General features: G+C 40.6%; 2 protein-coding genes across 5 annotated transcripts in view; one reads left to right on the top strand and one right to left on the bottom strand.

The window, feature by feature from the left end:
* veph1 (ventricular zone expressed PH domain-containing 1) overlaps window positions 1-22,154 on the top strand; it is a 76,049-nt gene that overhangs the window by 8,782 nt on the left and 45,113 nt on the right. The window contains exons 2-5 of one of the 4 annotated variants that reach the window (XM_071496838.1): window positions 480-809; window positions 930-1,074; window positions 1,256-1,474; window positions 3,769-3,943. The exons of 1 other annotated variant lie outside the window; for it this stretch is intronic. In XM_071496838.1, coding sequence (XP_071352939.1) covers window positions 937-1,074; window positions 1,256-1,474; window positions 3,769-3,943 — 532 coding nt within the window. In that variant the 5' untranslated portion in view covers window positions 480-809; window positions 930-936. Of the gene's footprint in view, window positions 1-479; window positions 810-881; window positions 1,075-1,255; window positions 1,475-3,768; window positions 3,944-22,154 lie in introns of all 4 variants that reach the window. 2 more of the 4 variants (XM_071496836.1, XM_071496837.1) reach the window with 2 other exon arrangements.
* Window positions 9,322-18,206, bottom strand: ptx3a (pentraxin 3, long a). The gene is made up of 4 exons (XM_071497024.1): window positions 17,795-18,206; window positions 14,401-14,560; window positions 13,691-14,154; window positions 9,322-11,420 (listed from the first exon to the last, which is right to left on the bottom strand). The coding sequence occupies exons 1-4, from the start codon at window positions 17,931-17,933 to the stop codon at window positions 10,765-10,767; spliced, it is 1,419 nt and encodes a 472-aa protein (XP_071353125.1). The 5' UTR covers window positions 17,934-18,206; the 3' UTR covers window positions 9,322-10,764.

Raw genomic sequence — 22,154 nt, 5'->3', positions numbered from 1 at the left:
AGTGACAATATTCCCAGAAGGTACTGTGCCTGGCCACGTGCTGGTTGGCAGATTTTGTTCCTTTTGGAACCACCACCTGTTTCCAGTCTTTATGCTATGCTAAGCTAACTGGGTGCAGGTGGTAGCTTCATATTTAACAGACAGTTATGAGAGTGGTATCAATCTTCTCACCTAACTCTAGGGAAGGGGTATATATATATATGCACATTTCCCAAAATTGAATCCACTTCTGTTGATCTGTTTCTTGGTTTTCCAAGTTGTTCAAGTCTGTTTCTTGAGACCTACAACCAAAGGAAAAAAATTCTAATTAAACCTCTACAGCTTCTTGCACTGACTCAAAATTGATTTTCCCACTCACAGCTGCTCAGTCTTTTCTTGCCAGAATATTAGTTTGTGTACAAAATGAACATCTCAGCATTTAGTTGTGTTTAGTTAATTTAATCTTGCTCTCCCTCTCTTTCCCCCCCTCTCTTCTTCAGGTCTCTACTTTAGAAAGGCTGCCATCTCCAGAATATGCCTTGTCTCCATGGTAACAGGCCACAGGCAGACCCAGAAAAACACTGGGCCAAACAGGTCCCACTCCTGTCCAACCTACCTGATCCTGGATTGTATTGACGAGATTTCATCAAAAAAAAAAAAAAAAAATACAGTTAACGATTTCCAATGTTTTATTTATATCCCATTAGTATAGTATTTCTCCAGTTAACTTGATGCACTTTTAGACTTTTTATACAATTATTTTCTACCGTTTTGGGATCAGAATGCAAAGGATGCTGTATACTACTTCAATGGATTCCTAAAACCAAAAGGTGAAAAGCTCTTCCTGTAATTCAAGATTTTCCTGGAGTATTATGTCAGGGATTTGCTCATTCTCAATTAAGGAATCTTAAACTGGGCAAACAGTCCCAAACTGGTCTGTCCTAAACCAGGACCAGGATGCACCAGCTGTTCAGCCAGGTGCTGGGCCAGAGGGATCTGTCCAGAGCTGGGGATCTGTTCTCTCTGGAGGACACAGATATCGAGGACTGCCTGTCACAAGCTCTGGACCAGATCAAGGCCATCTCCTGCTCACTGGTGAGAAGGCGTGTTCAGACAGGAAAAATTAACATATATAAACGATATTTATCTAAAAATATTACAGAGAAAATATCAGTTTCATTCATTATTTATGATCTCATCCATAATTCATCTTTTTGTCCTTAATTTATCATTGTAGCCTTAATTTTGCATCCTATTACTGTCTGCTGGCTGACAGGACTATTTGACCAACGACAACGACCAGGCGGTGGTGGAAATTTGCATAACGCGCATCACCACAGCCATAAGGGAGACGAGCTCCATCGAGCGACACAGCGTGGCACTGGTGGGGCTGTGGGAGTCGTGTCTGGAACATAACCTCACCCCTCAAGGTGAAAACACAGAGGACACACCGCATGCCAAGATAGCCTCCGACATCACCAGCTGTATCCTGCAGGTACACACGCACGAACGCACACACACGCACGCACACACACACACACTCACACACACACACACGCGACAATGGCATATTCCAGAGAAAAATGCCCCTTTATTTGTCCTTCCTGAAACATAAACTACACATACATATTTTGTCTGTTGGGGGGTGATATGATTGAGTACCCTAAATTTTCTGATTCTGATTTCTCCCATGAATCAACTTGTGTCTGTTAAGGTTTATATTGTGACCCATTGGAGGGGCACTGACCCCTATGTTGCGAACCTCTGCTTTAAATCTCTACACAAATACACAAAAATAATTTGTTTTTTTAAGTCCATTAGTATATTCTCTGGGGTATTTTTTCATAATGGTAACCAACAGTTTTTGTACTATTTAAAACATCAATGGTAAACATCAGATTGAAAGGCATTCTGGGTATTCTTCTGAAGTAGAAGTAGATACATTATGCAACATGTCCAAAGGTAGATTTTTGCCCTGGCTAGCAAATACATTTTATGTAATGACTGCTGCAGGGCTTCAAATGTAAATGTAAATCTCGCCTGCCTTTCCCCATCAGACCTCCACAGCTAAAAGGCTTAAAAGCAAAGGGACTCTCTCTCTCTCTCCCACCTTCACTCTCTCGATTTCTCCCCCTATTTCCTGTTGGAATAGGAATGTGCTTAATACCACCGTAATGAGACTGATTCCTGTAGAAAGGCATGTGCGCACACACATACACACACAGAGGTGAGACGAAAACTTCTGACAGCTCTGACAGCAGCTTCTGGCTCTGATGTCCTCACTCCAACAGTTATCAGGGGAGCCCTTCTCTCTTTCTCTCTCTCTCCTTCCTCTCTCTGTCACTGCTACTTTTTCTGTCTCTTTTTTTCTTTCTTTTCATTCTGCCTATTTTTACCACCTCACTTGTTCTGTCTTACCTTGTCTTATCCTCCAGTTGACTTGATCTCTTCTCGGATCTCTTCTACTTTCTCTGTTTGCTGTCACTTTGAATCTACAGATGCACAAACACTTTTCTTTACCCTGCCACTGCAACTCCCTCAGAGAGGAGGAGAGTAGTAAGCAACAGACAGTAGGGAAAGGGGTTTTTATTAGCACACTGTTTGTCTGCAACACACACACAGACATATATGCACACTGATTTCTGGCTTGTGATGAGATGAGCGCTTTTTTTGATCTGTGCTGAGCCTGACATTAAAGTGACTCTCCCTGGTAAGATGAAAGAGAAAGACGGGACAGATAAAAAAACATCTGTGGATCCATCCGAGGGGACAAAAATTATCTGAGAATTCGATTCACTTTCATTCACTACATGTGTTTGCAGTGTTCCCCTCAAATACAGACTAAATGTTGATTTTTGATCATTTCCTGCATGCACTCATGTTTAGATTACATTGAGTCCTGCCAAATAAATGTATTGTGATTCAGATTGATAGCTTGTCTGATGGGTCATCTTTCATGGTGGGATGATAACTTTTTTGTGTATGCATTGTCTACACTGCCACCATGTGGCAGAACAGAGGAATCACAGACCGACAGAAAGAATGTGTCCAATTTTTAAACTCTCTAAAATATCAACAGGAAACATCATGTTGAAAGGCATTCTGGGTCATCTTTAAGTTTGCGATTGAAAGTGGGCACACAAGTGTAAAACATAAGATATCCAAGGAGTTCAGTGAACATCAGATTAATAATATATCATGCAACATATCCAGAGGTGGATTTGTGCTGACAGAGCAAATCCACTTTATGTAATCACTGCCAAGGGGCTTTAAAATGTAAATCAGGATGGGGGCAGCGGGTGGGGTTGGTGGTGGGTATCAGCAGATATCTCCCATGGCTGTTTCCCCAAACACAAACACTTATACATGTTCATGTCCCAGCACACTTGGTATCAGACTCTCCAGTTGAGGGTGCTGGTGCGTTTCTAACCCCCTTCTTCCTGTTTCTGCATCCTCAAATACAACACATGCTCCTTCACTCCTCTCCACACTTGCGCCACATAGTAAATGCAAACAGTCTTAAGTCTTAAAACCTGTTTTAATCTGTCTGGCACTGCTTCATGAAGGTGCTACTTACTGCTACTGCTTATTGTTGGAAATCACTACAAACCTATTTGATGCATGGCTCAGTGGTAGTGACAGTATTTATCCCTTTGCACCTATAATAAACACACACCTGTTGTTCTTCTTGGACACTGCGGATAATAAGAAATAAAGATCACCCATCAGCCACGATGGTGTATAACTACTGCCATCTCCTCAACCTTCTCTCTACTTGTGTCCCCTCAGAACTACAGCTGTCCCTCCGTCATGGTGCTGGCTGTCCCGGTGGCGGTGCGGTTCCTGCAGAGAGGCAACAGGGAGCTGAGCAGGAACATGTCCAGTTATCTCTCCCTGGCTGCTATAGCCAAGGCTGATCTGTTGGCTGAACACACAGAGGCCATAACCCTCAGTGTGCTGGGAGGTAAGGCGCTGTCACACAAACACACTCATACACTTTATGGAAAAAGAAATGGATTTAAAATGATGAATATTTCTGTACATGTGCACACTTTCCATACAGATTATCATATACTCTGTCATGCCACAGCTCAATAGCTGTTGCTGTTAAAAAGGGGAAAGTGACATGTAAACTAAGGTGTTTGTGTGATGTGCAAACTACACCGACTCGTTCTCTATAAATGTGATTTAAGTGTTTGCCTGTGTTCTTTTGAAGCCAGTGCCTCTCCTCTCCTCTCCTCTCGCTCGATTTCTGCTGCCCCAGTTAGATACAGATCTTCTCACACACTCAGGGAAATGTGTGTTCGTTTGTGTGTGTATGTGTGTGGGCCTGTGTCTTTTGTAGAGACTATAAAGAGAAAGATAGGCGCAGAAAGCTTTGTAGGAAAGCTCTACTTAAGAATGAACATTAAAAGGATTTTCTAAGGCCATCGTAGGGACCGTGGTTTATTTAGTTAGATGGCTGGTGTGTGGCCTTGGCTGGTAGCAATAGTATTTGTTTACTCCTGCTATTAGTAGACCTGCAACAATGAGATTAACTTTTTTACTGGAGTGGAAAAAGGAATTACAGACGTAATCATTAGTTGTAGTAGCGAACCACAGTTTCATCCTGTCATAAGCTGTAGTGAATGCTGTTATAATGATTGCCAGCTCACTGAGGATGATAATGATGGTAAATAACAGCTGTTACAAATCATCTCTTTCCCTAATGGCACTTTGCTGCAGAATGGAAATTCATACGTAAGAAGTACTTATTATGGGGGAAAAGGACAAGTGCTCCTTTGTCCTGTGCAGTTTAACTTTTTTTTTGTCTGTGCTGCATAAACTGTTTTTTTTTTTCACCTTGGTTCTGTTTTCTCTATTGATCAGAACATACAAAGCAGGTTCAGTGTTTTCACTGATTTACTCCACTGCTGCCACGCATCTCTTGTGTTGTTCTGTTCATGAGCTGATGGAACTTATCACACAAACATAGATTTGGCTACACACACACAATGACACAGTCAACAAATCGTTCAAACAATGTCTTTATTGAATTTTCATGATACAGACCTAATGTAATTGTAATGTAATATTACACAATATATTACAACATACTCATTCTCTCTCTTAATATCTTCCTTGCATTTAAAGCAAAAAAAAAATGGCCATTGCAATAAATTTTCAAAACATTCCTCCATCCTCTTCTGGGGTTTACCACTATTTTGCTTCTTTAAATATCTTATCCTGAGTTTTCCTCCAGCAGAAGTTCTCCTATATCTCCATATTGTTTAAAATTATTAAATGATTTCCAGATTTCTTCCAAGCACCAGTTTCAGGTGCAACAGTTTTCTTCCAGTTGAAAACTATCACTCATTTCTCCTGCAGTAAACCAAAATCAAGAAATTTGTACTCTTTTGTTCTCAAAGTGAGATTTGTTGGATTCAAGTGTAGCGGTACCATCTTGGAGTCTAGGGAAATTTTCACAGAAAAAATAATCATGATTGTATTGATCACCTCCCAAACACAATGTATGAATGTTCCTTGAGCCTCATTACATTTAAAGCATATGGCAACCAATTATATTGAAGTAACTTTAAGTTAGTGTTAGCTATTTGTGTTTTTTTGTCTCCTTACAGGCTATGTTCCAGTTATTCCTTGATAGGTCCTCTTTTAAATCTGTCCTCCATGCATCAAGTTTGGATGTTGAGGATTCATTTGAACCAGATGCCAGCTATATATTAATTAAATCAAGCCGTTACTATCGCAGTTCCTGGTAATAATTTCTTCCAAGGTTGAAAGTGTAGGAATTACCAGTGACTTTTTCTGCAAAGAAGTTGTAGATATTTAAAGAAATGTTTTCTTAAAATGTTATATGTAAGAGAGACAAGAAAAGCCCCACAAGGAGTCAAATTCCAGATACTTGTAGAATTTTTTTTCCTATGACCAAATAACACAAATGTAGCTACAGTGCGTGAGGAAGAACATGTATCCTTGAAAAGCAGAACTAATTTGATGGATAGAAAATCCTCCAGGAGTGAGACTGTCCTCGGAAATTGATCCGATCGCTACTTTCTTCAACCTCCCTTCTTAAGAGTTAAAGTTGGAGAGCAGAAACCGGCTGACCTCTGGTCAGTGGTTGAAGTAAGTTCTGCCCTTTTAACCCTTTTCTTCAACACAGACATCGTTCAAGCTTATTAGTGCAGTGTAGGTCATTAAAGGTCCATAGTTAGCACTGCCTGATGGAGATCTGTTTATCCCTGAGGCCTACACACACACACACACACACACACACACAGCCTCTACTGATATGATACAGGGGTTGCTGTGCAGGGATTCAGTTAATAGCATGTGCTTCCTCCAGAAATAATTCAGTTGCACATAATGTGAGCATGATTTTGTGTCGCTCAGTTTGCTCAGTTTGCACGTGCAGGTGTGTACACACACACACACACACACACACACACACACACACACACACACACACACATATCAGCACGTGATGCTAATCACCTCATGCAACACCAGAGCGAGGAGCCCACCATGTTGATGCTCCTGACTGAGCAGATTGTCTGCCAGCAGCTCAGCACATGAAACAGCTTAGCTCTCTGCTGTCTGGTTCAGTTTACAACTGAGGTGTAGCCAGGTTTTGGGGTTGGAGCATCAAATAGTTGAAAGACGCTTCACACCTTTGGTTCCTAAAACTGTGGGTGAAAATAGAGATCGTGGTCTGTGCCAATGGCAAAACAGAAATCAGCTGTTTTTCTGATTACAGTAGTCATCTGAGACTTTTTTTCATTTGGGCACTGTGTTTAAAATGAGTCATCATGACTTAATGTTGGTGTTGGCAGTTCATCTAACTGCTGGTATGTTGACTAAGGAAGAATCACCATGACATCTTCCCAGAAATACAAAGTGATAACATCAAATCAACTGGGTATTTGAGGTACCCTTGAAACTCTTTGATCACTAGTATCTCTGTACAGGTAGGTTCATGTTGTGTACTCAACAAATAAAAGGTACTTACTCATATTTTTCTACTTTATTTAGAATCTTTGTGCAAATTTGTGCGATAATGTAAAATATTAATGTATAAAATAGGGCTGCACAATATGTAAAAAAAAAATAAAAAATCATATTACGATTGTCATATGTGATATGATTTCAGTTGGAATGATCATTTTTCCTTTCATTTTCACTGAAAAAAATTATGATGATTAAATAGTGAGGGAAACAGAGAAAGATGGGACAGATAGAAAACTCTATGCAAATGTGTGTTAAAGCTTCCCACTGGCTGTGATGAGCTTGACAGGGAGGGGTGGGGTGAAGTGCTGGTGGACCTTATTAAAGCTGGAATATGTCACACACATAAGCACATACATACTAAGAGTGGAGAGAGGATAAAAGTGAACAAGGCTCGCCGGAGGCCTTTATCATTGCGAGTTCAGATTTACGTTTCCTTGGGCAGTTTTTAATGCAGCTTTGGCAGTTTCAAAAATTTTCCCCCTACTGCAGTTAAAGCTCATCTGCTTTGCTCTGAACGTTTCGCCCTCATGAATGTTTCTCTGCTCTCCTCTGAAACTTCAACATAAACACAACACAACGTAAACACGAAGCCTACAAACGTGCGTAATCGTGCCGAAACGTGCACACACAAACATGCAGCTCATTGAAACAACAACAGATGGCCTATGTTTTTCTCAGCAGTAGGAGAGCTGATGTAATGGGGTTTGGGATGGATGGACCGTGCATGTATGTGTTTATACTGCGAGTTTTATTATTGAAGCCTGATGTTGCCACACGCTGGTTATGACTCGATTTATACCTACTTCTTTGTGTTCTGAGGAAGGCAGTGTGTGCGCACATGACTTGGTTATATTTTGTACTTTGTTGTATTCCTATCATACTGTATATCTGTCTGTTCAGTGTACAGCCTGTTTTATGAGGATGTGCATCTGTTTACCAGTTACAGGAAGCCAGCAGCAGGATACATTGTGAAGGTTTTACAGCCGGCTACAGTAAGACACAGAAGAACGGTCATTATCAGATGACACACACACACACACACACACACACACACACACACACACACACACACACACACACACATTCACATTCACATTCACAACATGTGGTACTGCTTTGGCCCCATTGGGATTTATAGCTGAGAGTTCCTTCCTTTCCAGTATAAAACCTGATCTCAAGGTAACACTGAAGTTTGGAATGTGTCATCTGTCTGAGTTAAGTCATATGTCTTTTTTAGCTGCCCTGCTGCAAAACATATGTAGGTACTGTATGGCACGGTCTGTATGGTTAAAATAAGGCAAGGTGACAAGGGGGAGGGGAGGGGGGGGGGGTGGGGGGGGGGGGGGGGGGGGTGGTAGTTGGATGTAGTGGTTGTAGCTGCAGGAGAAACTTGTATTTCACTAATGGGCCTGCCACTTTAAACTATAAGCACATGTGAGCAGCAAAAAACCTGCATGCTTTTGCTCCACTGTTGCTCCATATCATAATCTCAGCGAGTCAAAGAGTGTTGCGAAATACCAGTATTGGCGATAACTGTGATATTTTAAAAAATGAAATATTGAGATTATGTTAATAACACACATATGATGACATTGTGATGGCAGATGTAAGGAGTTGTGGATCGTTTGTTTATCAGATCATCTTGTTGCCTTTTCACGATCAGTTAAGTGTAATTGTTAATTTTGTCCACTTTTGTACAGTAATAGTTACAGATTCTCTCTCTAACTCCCTAAACGCATATTTGAGTCTAATTGATTTCCCAAAAAAGAAATTTTGACTCAAAGCATTATTATGAAGTTGTTTTAGAAATTTTCTCTAGATATCATGATAACATTGTCATGGTGAATTGTGACAGTCCGGTATCGTGACAGCCCAACTTTGCACTACTGCTCTCTTGATTACTGTAGTAGTGGTAACTTTCTCTCCCCACAAAATTTTGTCTTTCTCTTCACTCTCTTTTCACACATTGATCTAATGCCTTTCTTTGTTAAAATACCTCGAGTTCCCTCTGTATTTGAAAGGCTTTACACAGATTTACTTGCCACATTTCAAGCCTTAAATCAATAGACAGTTGACAGTTTTCATTCAGCTGAGCTTGTAACCTTTGTGAGCCACATCTAAAAAAGCATAAATGAAGTTATTGTCCTTCATAAAGTTTGAACACACTTGCAGATGTCTTTGTAACTCTTTGCTCAATTAACACTGAGACCAAACTAACACCAAAATGTCCCACAACCCACTGCACTAATTAAATGCCCTGCCTATATACTATACATGTATGTAAATGGCAAATAGTCAAACTGTGTCTTAATTTTGAAATCACGAAAGCACGAGAGGTATAGTATAACTTGAAATGTTTATTCATAACTCACTCTCCATTCATCCAGTCATGTTATGCAAAACATATTTATGTACAAAATACATTCAGTTTCACCTTTTCACAAGAAAAACAAAAGCAATTTACATTATAATACAAGACAACTTAGTTCATAAAAGATTAGATTGTGTAAACATTGTCCTCAGTTTCTGTTATCAAACTCAAAAAAACAATCTCAGTCTCCAATGACAAATATAACAGTTTTACTCTTACTTTATGCAGTATCAAAAAAAGAAGACACATATATATTAACCTAAAATTAAATGAGAACTACTGACGAAAGAAGAAAAAAAACTCACAAAGTAGAACTGGAATTATAACTCAAATTAACTCATATGAATGTAAACACTTTAAGTACAAGTTTAGAAATGTAAAGTCTTAAAAATGCTTTAAACGCTTTCACAAATTCAAGAAAATTATGATAATAAAATAATGATAATTTTGTTTGAAGCTATTTCTAGAGTCACTAGATGGCCAGGCTTGAAGTGAAAGCAAGTACAGCAGTTTTCAGTCACCCAAGTAGTTCATAAATCACGTTATACTTTATATTACATCACAACACATCATTATCGCATTAGTATGGCACCTATGCTTTCTGTTGTAATGGGGATAGATGACAATCAGTCTTCATCTTCTTATGACTGTACCTACAAGACTGCAAAGGTAGGAAAGTAAATATTTCATCATATTAAGTAAAATGCAAAGGGGAAACAAGTTTTGCATTGATAATAGATTAACTGCACTTGCACAAATCTAAATAGAAAGAAAGTAAATTCATCATTACTCTAAAAAACACATCACTCTCCAATTACAAGATCATCTCTTGTAATTGTCTGTGACCTCTTATTTACCTCTCCTGCAAGGCTGTGTGGTGATTACTAGTGGCTCAGAACCCGTTCACTTTCTCAATAGACTTTTTGTCCGTCTTGCAGTCTAATTCAGTCTTTGGTAAATGCTGCTTGCAGCACGTTTTCCTGCTACGATACAAGTTTTATATGCTGAATGTACATCAGTGTGAGTGTGTGTGTGTGTGTGTGTGTGTGTGTGTGTGTGTGTGTGTGTGTGTGTGTGCATGGGTGTGGCAAAGAATGCAGCATGTGTGTGTTATGGCCTCGGTTCAAAAGGTTATGTTACAAAAATAAACTTCAGTCTGTCACAGCATTGGCTCTTCCTCTCATTTGAACATGTCCATGTCCAGTTCATTGCAGTGTTCATGTTAATAGTGGTGAAGATGAGGAATGAAACAGTCTCGATAACAACATAATAATTCAAACATTTAACTATAGGGACAGAGATGATGATGACAGAAGCAGTTGTAAGTTGCTCTCTTCACTTTGAGCAGAAAAACTTATTGCAATGTGGCTGATATTCTTGATGGTGCTGATGAAAAAGAGTAGATGCTGTTAGTAGATGAACTGAGCACCCCCATGTGGCACCATCTCCGTCACGCCCCACGCCACCACGTTTCCTCTCTGCTCACAGCCCTGGCCCTTCTGCAAAGCCAGCTGGGAAATCTCCTCCTCTGACAGCACCCTGTCCCACATGTTCACTCCTGTCATCTTCCCAGCAAATGCCAGCTTGGGATCGAACCCTCCCTCAAACCCTGCCATGCCGCTCCCACTGCTTGGAGACACAGGGCAGCAGCCGTTCCTTTCCTGCCCCAGCTGGAGTGAGCCCCCGTCAGGTAAGGTGTGTCCCTCAGCCACTCCGGGTGTGGAGGCCACTTTTTTCCCACCTGCCCACAGGGTTGATAGGCCCTGGTCGGAGGACCAAGCTCCACACAAGTGGACCCACTCTCCCAGTTTCACCACACCTCGTGCCTCGACCAGGTGAGCCTCTCCTCCGATGGTGAAGAGCGTAGAGGTTTGGCTGAGCAGCAGCTGGATCTCATACGGGTTGCGACGGTTTCCATAAGAGAACAGCACTGTTTTGTTGGAGACAGTGGTTGCCTTCACCCACATGCAGACGGTGAAGGAGGAGATGGAGAGAGGAGCATCTGGTATGATGGAGGTGTAGATTCGACGGGAGCGCATCGGGAAGAGGAGAGCCATCTCACACCCTACGCAAAACAATAAGATACAATAGTGTTTATTGTCACTGAATAAAATCATCTTTTCATATGCAACTTCAAGTCAACTTTTTTTATAGATGTGCTGGATTCTTAACAACATTATTTAGCTTGAAGAAGCTATTTAATGCCCTGTAATTCAGTTTTTACCACTTCACTGTCAAAGACTTGAGGACTGCATATCAGCAAATATTTGTATACACTAGTAAGTAGCTAAGAATTTCTGTTCTTGGTTATAATAGGGAGTAACAGTTTACAGATATCAAATCAACTTTTATGTAGATGGAATCTTTAACAGCTTTATTGAAAAGGTAGAAAAAAAATGGGTGTCATCAACATAACAGAGAAGAGACATATTTTATTTTAATAATGATATGGCCAAATGGGAGCATATAAAATGAGAAAAGAAGTGGGCCTGAAAGTGAACCTTGTGGGATTCCAAATAAGATGAAGGTTCAGGATGAGTCAGTTTCCAATGTAGATGATGTAAGTGTAATACAGATAATGTGGGGAATGCTGATCTAAAGCTACAGCTAGCTCAAATGATCAGTTTAACTTCTTGCTGTTACTGGACTCCACCGGCTGGGGCAGCACAAAGTGGATTGGACATTTGGAAATATGACTGACTTGTACATGCTTGGCAAGCTACAGTGTATGGCACACTGGTTGAATAAGAAATAAGAAACAAAGTTCATTTCACGGTCAGCTGATGATATCATGGATCATAGTGAGATTTTTTTTCCTGCCCCACCAACACAAACACACTCCCCTCCCTGGATCATCTGCTTTATTGCGATATTTTTCTTGTTCCTCTCTCTTTTTACTCATTCAAACATACTCACTCTCCCTTTCAAACTCGCCCTGTGTTTTGAAACCTACTTTTGTTCATTTCTTGGTTAGTAAACCACACAGAGGAGTTCTGTTGGAGGTACTGTGGACCTCCCAACTTGTATATCCGTTGTGTTGCACTCTTCTTCTCTCTCTTTTGAGTTTTCACTTCATCATGTTCCTTCTCCTTTAGTTTCTCTCTCCTTCTCGTTTTCTCTGCTGTGGTCTCCATATGTCCCCTCCTTTCCCTGTGTCTCATTCTCTCTCTCCCTCCAGTTAGCAGACACTCCCTACCCACTAAAAACGGGAGATCCCAAATATTGATGTTATATTTGTCTCAGGTTTCTGCCACTCAGAAAATAATGGTGAAAGACGACATTTTGAACATGCATGCATGCGTGTGTATTTGTGTGTGTGTGTGTGCGTGTGTGTGTGCGTGTGTGTGTGTGTGTGTGTGTGTGTGTGTGTGTGTGTGTGTGTGTCTGTGTGTGTGTCTGTGTGTGTGTCTGTCCATGATGGTTTCCATCTGGTTCTGCTTTCCCAGGGTGCTTTGGTGTGGCTTTTGTGGCCACCGGCTAATGATTACAACTCACTCTGCTCTCTATGTAGGGCAGACCTACATTTCTGGACTATAAATGTGTGTGTTCACATGTGTGTATTCGTGTGTACGTGCATGCATGAGATGAGTAATATGTTTTTTGCAGTTTTCATTTGTTAAATTCTAGGGAATGCAGTTGTCTGACTGACCCAAGTGGTACCTTTTTATGTGATTAAACTTGCTCCAGACTTAGTCACTTAATCTCTAAAGTTACTTGGTTATTAGTCAGCATTGATTTTAGGGATGGAGAGTAAACCAAAGTATTAGATCTGCTAACTGAAACCACATAGGGTAGAGTCCTAGTGTCCAGTAGGAGTTCTGTCCAAAGGTCCGTGCATTGTTCCTATCTTTTCATTCTGTTACTGGCTTCTATTATTATCTTTAAAACACTAAAAGTACCTTTAAATGTCTTTTGATGAAAATGGCTGATGGCCAATGTATGGATTGATGGATGACGCTGACCCCATATCTGTCTTATTCTTCTGGTTTGACTTGACCGTAGTGACTGAGACTAATATTAGACAGTGAAGTGAAAATCATAGGTTGTTACGTGAGACTGGACAACACGCCTGGAGACAGACAGAGGAAGTGGAAAAGGTATTTAGGACAAACACAGGCTGCATGATTAGTTTTTCTGAAGCGAAGCCTGACAAGGGGGGGGGGGGGGGGGGCTCATTCTTTTACTTCAAATGTGACCTGAATGTGTCAACGCAGAAAAAAAAACTGAAGGTTGTTTGGGTGGCACTGTTTGAGGAAGGTGAAAAGAAATACAAAGAAACAGAAAGCAACAGGTAAAGACAGACACAGATTACTGGGGGCAAGATGGATATCTTACCTGCAGGTAAGTATTTTTGCCTCGATGACCTGAGCACCTCTTCCAGCTCCACCCTCGTCTGTTGCAGTACAGCCAGCATCCTGTCTAGAGCTGCGTCTCGTGATGTGACCTCCTGCTCCCGGTGCCCAGCCCCTCCACCCTCTGTAAGCTGGAATCCTGTCTTTGTATTCATCCCCATCCCAGCTCTAGGACTGCTGAAGCAGCTGGTCTCAAGCTTGGTGAGTCGGGAAGCTTGCATTCGTGCTGCAGAGAGGAGCTGCTGTAGCATGGCCTCCAGGTTGTTGGAATTGCCGACAGAATTCCCAGCAGCAGCAGCAGCAGCAGCAGCAGCGGTAGCAGAAGCCTGATCTCCAAGTTTGAGACGCTCCAGGGTTTCTCTTAGGCGGCCCTCCAGTTGCAAGACCATCCTTCTTCCTGCTGTCTCCACTGCAACCCCACAGGAGCCACCATACTGGGCTAAAAACCTGACCATTATAAAAGATAGTCATAGAAGAGATTTAATCCTCCAGCAAGGCTTATTTAGCACCAGCATTGGTCCTGAAATCATTATTTACTCCCAGTTCACACATAAAACCAATGAAATTAAATATGACCTGAATGAATTTCAGTCTACTTAAATATCGAGTTGCTCAGCCCTTTGAAACCTTTTAGGTTAAATAGTCCAACCAATACAACCTGACTCTGCCCTCTCATTCCTTTGTCCAACCAACCTGAGCATTTCCCCACGCAGTGACCCCATCTCCACCTTGACGATATCATCGGCGTACTGAAGCAGCATGTTCTCCCTCATCTGACTGTTCTCCAGCATCGAGAAGATTTTGTCCCACTTGGTCAGGTCCGGAGAGCTGCAGGGCCCAGGGCTCGGTGTGGCTGGAAAACGGGATGGTGGAAAGAAGGAGAGAAGGAGATAAGATATCTAACAGAAGATGAAATCCTCAGTCATGCACATGTATGTCGAGGATAAGGCACATAATACTTTGGATTGCATAATGTTGCCAGGAGGTAAGCCATTGGCTACAGCTAATCAAAAATCTTTTAGGCTGTATTATTTGATTACATTTTGACAAATTGGCACCATTAAAAGAATGCCGAATTAGCTATTTGTATTGACTGCTTGCAGTGCACCCATGGTCGTACAGACAACTATCACTGGATTACTTTGATACTGAAGAAAACTGAAAAATGTGCTGTTTCTTAGTCAAGTTCTGCATTATATTTACAGAGCGTCCTTTTTCTATGATTTCTATATGGTTTAATGGATGTATATTGGACATCAGCAACATCAGAGTGAATCTAAAAATGCATTGGCTACTAAGGGTTTTTAAGTACCACATTGCCCTTTGGGAGAGCGATGGAGAGGTGAATTTATCCTGAAGAGGTTTATACTGTTTTTGTCCTTATTTACCAGATGGTAGGACAGGTGTGGCTTCAGAGGGAGGAAGCAGGAAATATCTTTAACTTTTATCAGATGTGCTGAGTTAAGCATTCTGTGATTTGAGGCCATAATTGTAAGGAGGAATAAGAAAAAAGGAAAATATGTTTTGTTCTGCTGGAAGATCTGACTGCTGTGAATGCCCTGGCAGAGACAGTGGAGACAGATGGTTAAATAACAGGTAAAATGAAGGGTGCAGTTGGAGACAAAAGAGGAAGTGAAGTTGCTGGGACAGAGATAAGAACGTGGGAAAGAAATAGAACAATTGGCTCCTAAACCAAAAGCTCTGGCTGCTGTTTTACTGGCGAGATCATCTAAATTTCTGGGGAGGGGGAATAAAGCAAAACCAGGAGGTAACACAATCCAGGAATGAGAATATGTGTCAGACACACTGTTCTGGTTAACATTTGAGCCTGTTTATACCTGCAAATGTGTTCGAGAGGGGCTTTATCACAAGACTGGACTTGGATTTGTTTTGGCTCCCTGTCCCCAAGGTTCAAAATAAATTAGACAGAAGGTTCATGCACTCTGCTCCCTCTGACTTACCAAACTAAAAGCTTAGGGCTTGACAGTGGTTTATGAATGATTTTGACGGATGTAGGAGTAAGTAGAGTGTACAAAGACCTTTTAGAGTAGGATTTCATTAGCTTTGATTCTTGACCCTTTACAGTTTTTTTGACCTACTGCATTCAAGAGCTTGTAAAGTCAATCGTACTACACTTACCTCTTATTTTGAGAGAGATTAAAGCCTAGTTTTGTTTTATTTCAATGAACGAATGGATGGATGAATGAACCTGAAAAGATTAGCTGAAGTATAGATTAGTCAAATTAAAAAATACTGAAAGTATTTTGATAATCAGTTGATAATTTAAGTTATTTTCTATTCAAATATTCTGTGGTTTCAGGTTCTCCAATATGAGGACTTGCTACTTTATGTCAGTGTAAACTAAATATGTTTCGGATATGTTTGGACTGTTGGTTGAAGAAAAGATTTGATGATATCAGCTTGGGCTTTAGGAAATTTTGATTGGAACTGGTCACCATTTTCTGCCATTTCATAGAGCTAACAAATGTCTGATTGATAAATATATATAATTGTGGTCCTAGAATGAATTACATTTTGTGACTTTTCAAAAGGAGGAAGGAAGGAAGAATGAATTTTTAAGTACACACATACTACATATATACATGTATAGGTAGATGGGAAAGTTCTTAATAGTGTAGACAACCTGTACCCTCCTTTGACCAACAGTCAACATGTTTTGGGAAAATGAATAAGTAAGCGTATGGGTTGACTTATCTGCTCCAAGCATTTTTTGTCATTTTCCTCAAAATGAAGTGTGTCATGACCTCATGTTGTCCTCATTAATTTAAATTCCACTCAGAGATTCAGAGATTTGAGCAGGTCACAGGTAAATGATCTGTGGCTTCCTCCAGGCTGTGACCTCCCTCTTTTCCTCACACACCTGCACACACAGTGTACTAAACTCACATGATTTGACTTTTTCTCCTTGGTCTAGCAAGCACGTTATGAATTTTTATGTTTCTTTGTCCCTATTGCCCCCCCACCTTTCCTTGCCTCGGCAGGCAGAAACAGTCTCCGTTTTCATGTAATTCACATGCTTATATTGTACTATTCTCAGTCATTTGTCTGAGCCACTCTCATTTTTGCCTTCGATCACATTTAATCACATCACACACTGTGGCTGGAGCGAGGTTTCCTGCCTGTTAACTGCTGGTGCTGCAGCTGCACCTCCTGCCAGGTTTAAAACAACAAACAAATGCAGCCTATGAGGGGCCGGTTGCACTCACACTTTCTCTTTACACACATACACACACACACACACACACACACACTCACACAAACACACACGCACACACACTTGAACACATTCCTCCCTCGCACACATTCACACTCCACACTCCTACACAGTCCAAGCACGCGCGCAGAGAAACAGAGATGCTTTCCAAAACGGCAGAGAAAAGAATTTCATAAAGTTGGTGACCAGTCATTCATGCTGTAATATGTATTGGCTCTCTGCATCTCTGGCTCAGCATATTCTTTGATGCTGCTCATCTCTCACTCTGCCTCTGCCAACAGACTCTATACTCTACTGTGGCTCTTGTTTTCTGTTCTCGCTCCAAACTAAGCAGCCAGGTACCAGCCTTTGATTTCTCACAGAACAGAAGTAACATGATTATCAGCATAATCATACATATCAATCACTGAATGAATAAACTGATTTATTTAAAGGCACCAACTAAACCATTCAACAGTGACATTATAACTAGATGCCAACTGTAATAGATCTGCATGTGTTGTCTGTCATTTTATCAGGATGTCACTCTTCAATCATAGTTGGAAAACTGTCTATACAACTTCTCAGTTTGACAGTTTCTGCCCACTTTTTGTTGACTGAAGCCTGGTGCATCTGTTTCAGATTGAGGACTAAGTTAAATGCATTTCCCCTGTAATGACTGTCATCTATAAGGACACTGACTCTAATGTCCTGATCTCACCTCTCACACAAAAACATACAGAAATCCCACAAGAGATTGATTTCACACATCAGAATCAACCATCTGAGGATCTTAATCAGATAAATCTTTATACACAGACACACAAACACACACACACACACACACTCATACACACACAGTTTAATACTCACGCTCTGGTGTTTCTTGGTCTGTGATTTCATTGTAGTAGGTGTCAGCGTAGTTGACCTCGATATCATCCTCGTATGCGAGAAGCAGACACACACACACCGACAGCACACACACTGCCTGGGGGAGCCTCCACCAAAACATGCTGCTGCTGCTGCTGAATGAGTGTGTGTGTGTGTGTGTAAGAGAGAGGGAGAGAGAGAAAGAGAGAGAGAGAGAGAGAAATGTATGTATATCTATTGAGTTTCAGGTATGCTCCTCTGCCTACCTGCTTTCTCTGTCTCTGTGTGTGTTTGTGTGTGTGTGTTGTGAGAAGAGGTTGCAGTCAGCTTGGCTGTGTGTGTTTTGTTTGTCTCTGCTGCTTCTTCTCCGTCTGTCTCACTTTCTACAGCTCTGCAGGTCCACCACTCTCTTTTTCAACCCTCACTCTCTCATACAGTATTTGTCCCTCCTCCCTAATGACTCCCTACCCCCCACCCCTCAGCCCCCTCTCTCTCTTTGCTCTCACATTTTTTCTCGTTAAATGCTGAGCAGTCCCTGGCAGTGTGGAGTGCTCCAACCAGAGAAGGGCTGCTTAGGCTCTACACACACACACACACACACACACACACACACACATTTTGTGTTACTATACAGTACTTGAGAGAACTTTCCAATGATTTCACAGTGTTTATCCATAATTTCTTAACCTGCAGAACTTAATCCTCAGCCCTGCATACTTATTCTAAACAAGTCCACTTTATTACAGTTTCTGTAATTTTTGTTTTAGTTTTGTCCATCATTTCTATGAGTCATGATAGCTCATCTCCAAACATGGCAAAATCTCTTCAACAATGTCTGACAGAGCAAGAAACACGAGCAGTCAGATGATCAGTCAGATTATCAGAACACTTTATCTGACGTAAACCCAGATGTGAATTCAGCTAAAATGCCGGTAATCCCTCACTGCGCAGGAAATTTTCACAAAATGTTATTATTATGAAATGACAATCATTTTGACATGTTAGTAGTCATTTGTGAAATATGATTTGATCCATACTCTGATCTAAACCTAATCTTTATTAAGTTTAACCTTAAATCTCTGTGACACTTTAGGTGCCAGTTATTACTCAGAATGGTAATTCAAGCACACAAATGAAGAAATGTAAAAAAAATTCTCTAAATTTCCATCCTTGTGAAAACGCAGAAATGTAAAGGCAGCGCTCCATCTCCATCCTGTGAGTGAGGCGGTGAGTAATGCGTCGTTGGAGGTAGCCTGTATGTCGTAATCAGATACAACTGCAGCTCCCGCAACTCACAGGGAAGGAGAGAGAGAGGGAGAGAGAGAGGGAGAGAGGCAATGGAAGGGGGAGGTAGCAGAGAACACAAACGTTCCTGATTTCTGCCCCATGCAGAGACTGTGTGTGTGTGTGTGTGTGTGTGTGTGTGTGTGTGTGTGTGCGTGCGCGCACTGAGGCAAGTTTGAATGGAACCCAGACATCAGGGGTTTTTAAATGGGTTTATTGTTCTCCAGCTTTGCTCTTTTTATTTATTTATTTGTCAGCCTCACCGTGTGTGTGTGTTTGTGTGTGTGCATCTGTATGTGCATATATTCTTGTTGTGTACTTTGAGGGGAATGGAAAAAATGACCTGCTCATGGGATTTCAGGATTTGCCCCCTCTCCAGCTCTCATCCCCTCCCTCCATCTTTCTGTCTGCCTGCGTCTCGCTTTCATTGTTTCTGCTTTCTCTCTCTCAAATACCTACTGAAACACACACTTGTCCGCTTGTTATCTGGGAGGAACAACCTTTTCATTCAGGCAGCTACAAAGAAAGAGAGAGGGAGTTGTGTGACCAAAAAAAAAAAGTTGCAAAAGCTGCTTCAGCGAGATCTCTATCACCACTTGATAGAACACAATATCGCTTTATTCTGCTGAGTTCACTCAAGCTTTTACATTATGTTGAAGTTAACACTTTCGTTTGCATGATGTCATCATCCTATGCACCTGTCTACCAGGCGCACATTTGATATTCGCTGTTTTTGCTGAAAATAAAAACCAGAATACAATGTACAAGAGTGAACAAGAGTTATAAATAACAGGAAAACAGGAAATCTGTAGTTGTATAGTAAAAAGAAGAATTAATGGAAAATAAATCGGCAAATAAATATACAGTATAAAGTAAGAAAAATCACGTACAGATTATAATTCATTAATTCTATGCATCAATAGTAATTTAGAGATTTTGAGAATGTGGGTTTGTTCATAAACTACTAGTAAAACTAGTAAAATATGAAAACAGACATTGCACTGAAATGTTTTATTCTTGCATCATATAAAGTAAAAGTGTAATGATCATTGATGCTCCAAATATCTGCACCATATCACAGTGGAAAAAAAGAGGAACTTTCAGGTGATTACCAAAAGGGCAACGATCTGCAATGTCCCCATATTTCGCAATTAAAGATTTTACAGGATACACACAACACAGTATTTTAAAAAGTATTTTTCTGGCTTTATTTAATGCATTTATTGGATATAGTGTTTGGTTATTTGTATATAGTATAAAGCAGGGTTTTTATTCATGTTATTTTATTAGTTTACCTTTTGGAACAAGTTTCTTTGGAGATGAAGTATTTGTGTGACATCACTCTTGGGTGTGGTTACAGAAAACTGACAAAGTGAAGCCACAGAGGACAGTGAATATCCTAGTGACCTTCACAGAAAGACAGTGTACTGTCCGCAACCAGTCACTCTCCGCTTAGTCCCGAGTGTTTGCAGTTATGAAAACATGGAACGTAGAGCAGGAGAAGATAGACATATGTCTCATAACTCAAAACACAGAAATAAGCAGCAAAAACCTGATCAAAGCACGGATTATTATCTTTCAACTGCTACCACATTGAAGTTTGTAGATCAAACGGCGACTAAGCCGTCATTCCTGGAAATCTAGCGAACAATCTGTGAGAAATTTTGTGTTGCCTGAGGAAAAACATTTTTTTATAATCTCTGCCATAGTTTGTTTCTGCACAACTTAAAAAAAATCTGACACAAAAAGCCGAGAGACACGTGCTTAGAGGGGCAGACAAATATTATACTTTTAAAGACAGAAATTGAAAAAGACAAATGAAAAAACACACGTGGATGTATGCACAACATGTGTGTGCATTTGTGTGTGGTGTAAATGTTTCCATGTTTTGACTTATGGTTCCCACCTGAGATAAGGGAAATAAGCCACCTGGAGACACATCATACATTTTTCCCTGAAATCACATGCACGCACACTGAAGAAATCACTTCAGTGTGCGTGCATGTACAATATGTCCGTTTGCATTTATGTCTTTTACATTGTGTTTGCGTTTATTCTGACAAAATCCTTTATCGAAATATAAGTTTCTGTAAGTGTATTTTATGCAGACTTAAATCTTTTTATCAAACATTGCAGATTAACGATCAAATGTTGAGTTGCCTTGCAGGACTCCACATCTTCATATAATGATTCATCTGAGAAATAATTTGGCTCCATACATGAAAGAAGAGAAATACGGTGTCCAGTAGAGATGTTACATTTACAGTATTACCTTCATATTCTTACTCTTAAACCGGACACAGATAAAAAGCTATTATACATCTACAGAATAAAATGTCACTCTGTTTTACTTTACTTGACCCTACACTGATATTTTAAAGCACCAGGTCACTGATCAAAACAGATGCTTTTGCTGAACTTGTCAGTGACCTTGTTGATTTGACTGATCAATTATTATTCAAATAATCAAAGTTTATTTATACCTGATTGGTCTGGCCCTATGGCCGGATACAGCGAGGAGAGCAGTTATGTCGCTATCATTTCACTTCTTCACTACTCAGCTGCTTATACTGTGGTTACAGCATATTTTGGGAGTTTGCATCTCGTCTTCTTTCTTGTGAGCATAAACGTGACCATTACTAAACTTAGCTGAGAGGTTTTTAAAGTTAAAACATCCCTCTAGCATCTTGGCATCAGTTTGGAAAATGGTTATGAGTCGTTTTTGGAATGCAGTGACAAATGAGCTACTTTGCTGTTTAAGTATGACTTATTGAAATTACTACACACCAGGGTGCGATGTGATGTCGAGCACGTACATGAGTCGACCATGCTCCCAGTTGCATGTAATTTCTGCTGACTCAGCCGTTAGTGAATGAAGGGCTGTGTAACGTGTCTGTTTGGGACTCATTGTAGTCTGAAGGCATCTTGTTTTCTCTGACAAAGATGAAGGATAACGAGGAAGCTCAAGTCAGGATAGGACGTTTTGTGTTTCACATTCAAGCAGAGAGAGTCTGGAGGCTGAAGATATCTAGGTGAAAGGGGAAGATGGTCATTGAGTTCAAACTTTGCAGGAGAGACT

The sequence above is a fragment of the Trachinotus anak genome, unplaced genomic scaffold (genome assembly GCF_046630095.1).
Source record: "Trachinotus anak isolate AG129_WGS33_773 ecotype Australia unplaced genomic scaffold, CSIRO_AGI_Tana_v1 ptg000014l, whole genome shotgun sequence".
NCBI lineage: Eukaryota > Metazoa > Chordata > Actinopteri > Carangiformes > Carangidae > Trachinotus > Trachinotus anak.
Note: the sequence above shows the minus strand (reverse complement) of the source record. Positions and strands in the feature narration are given on the sequence as shown.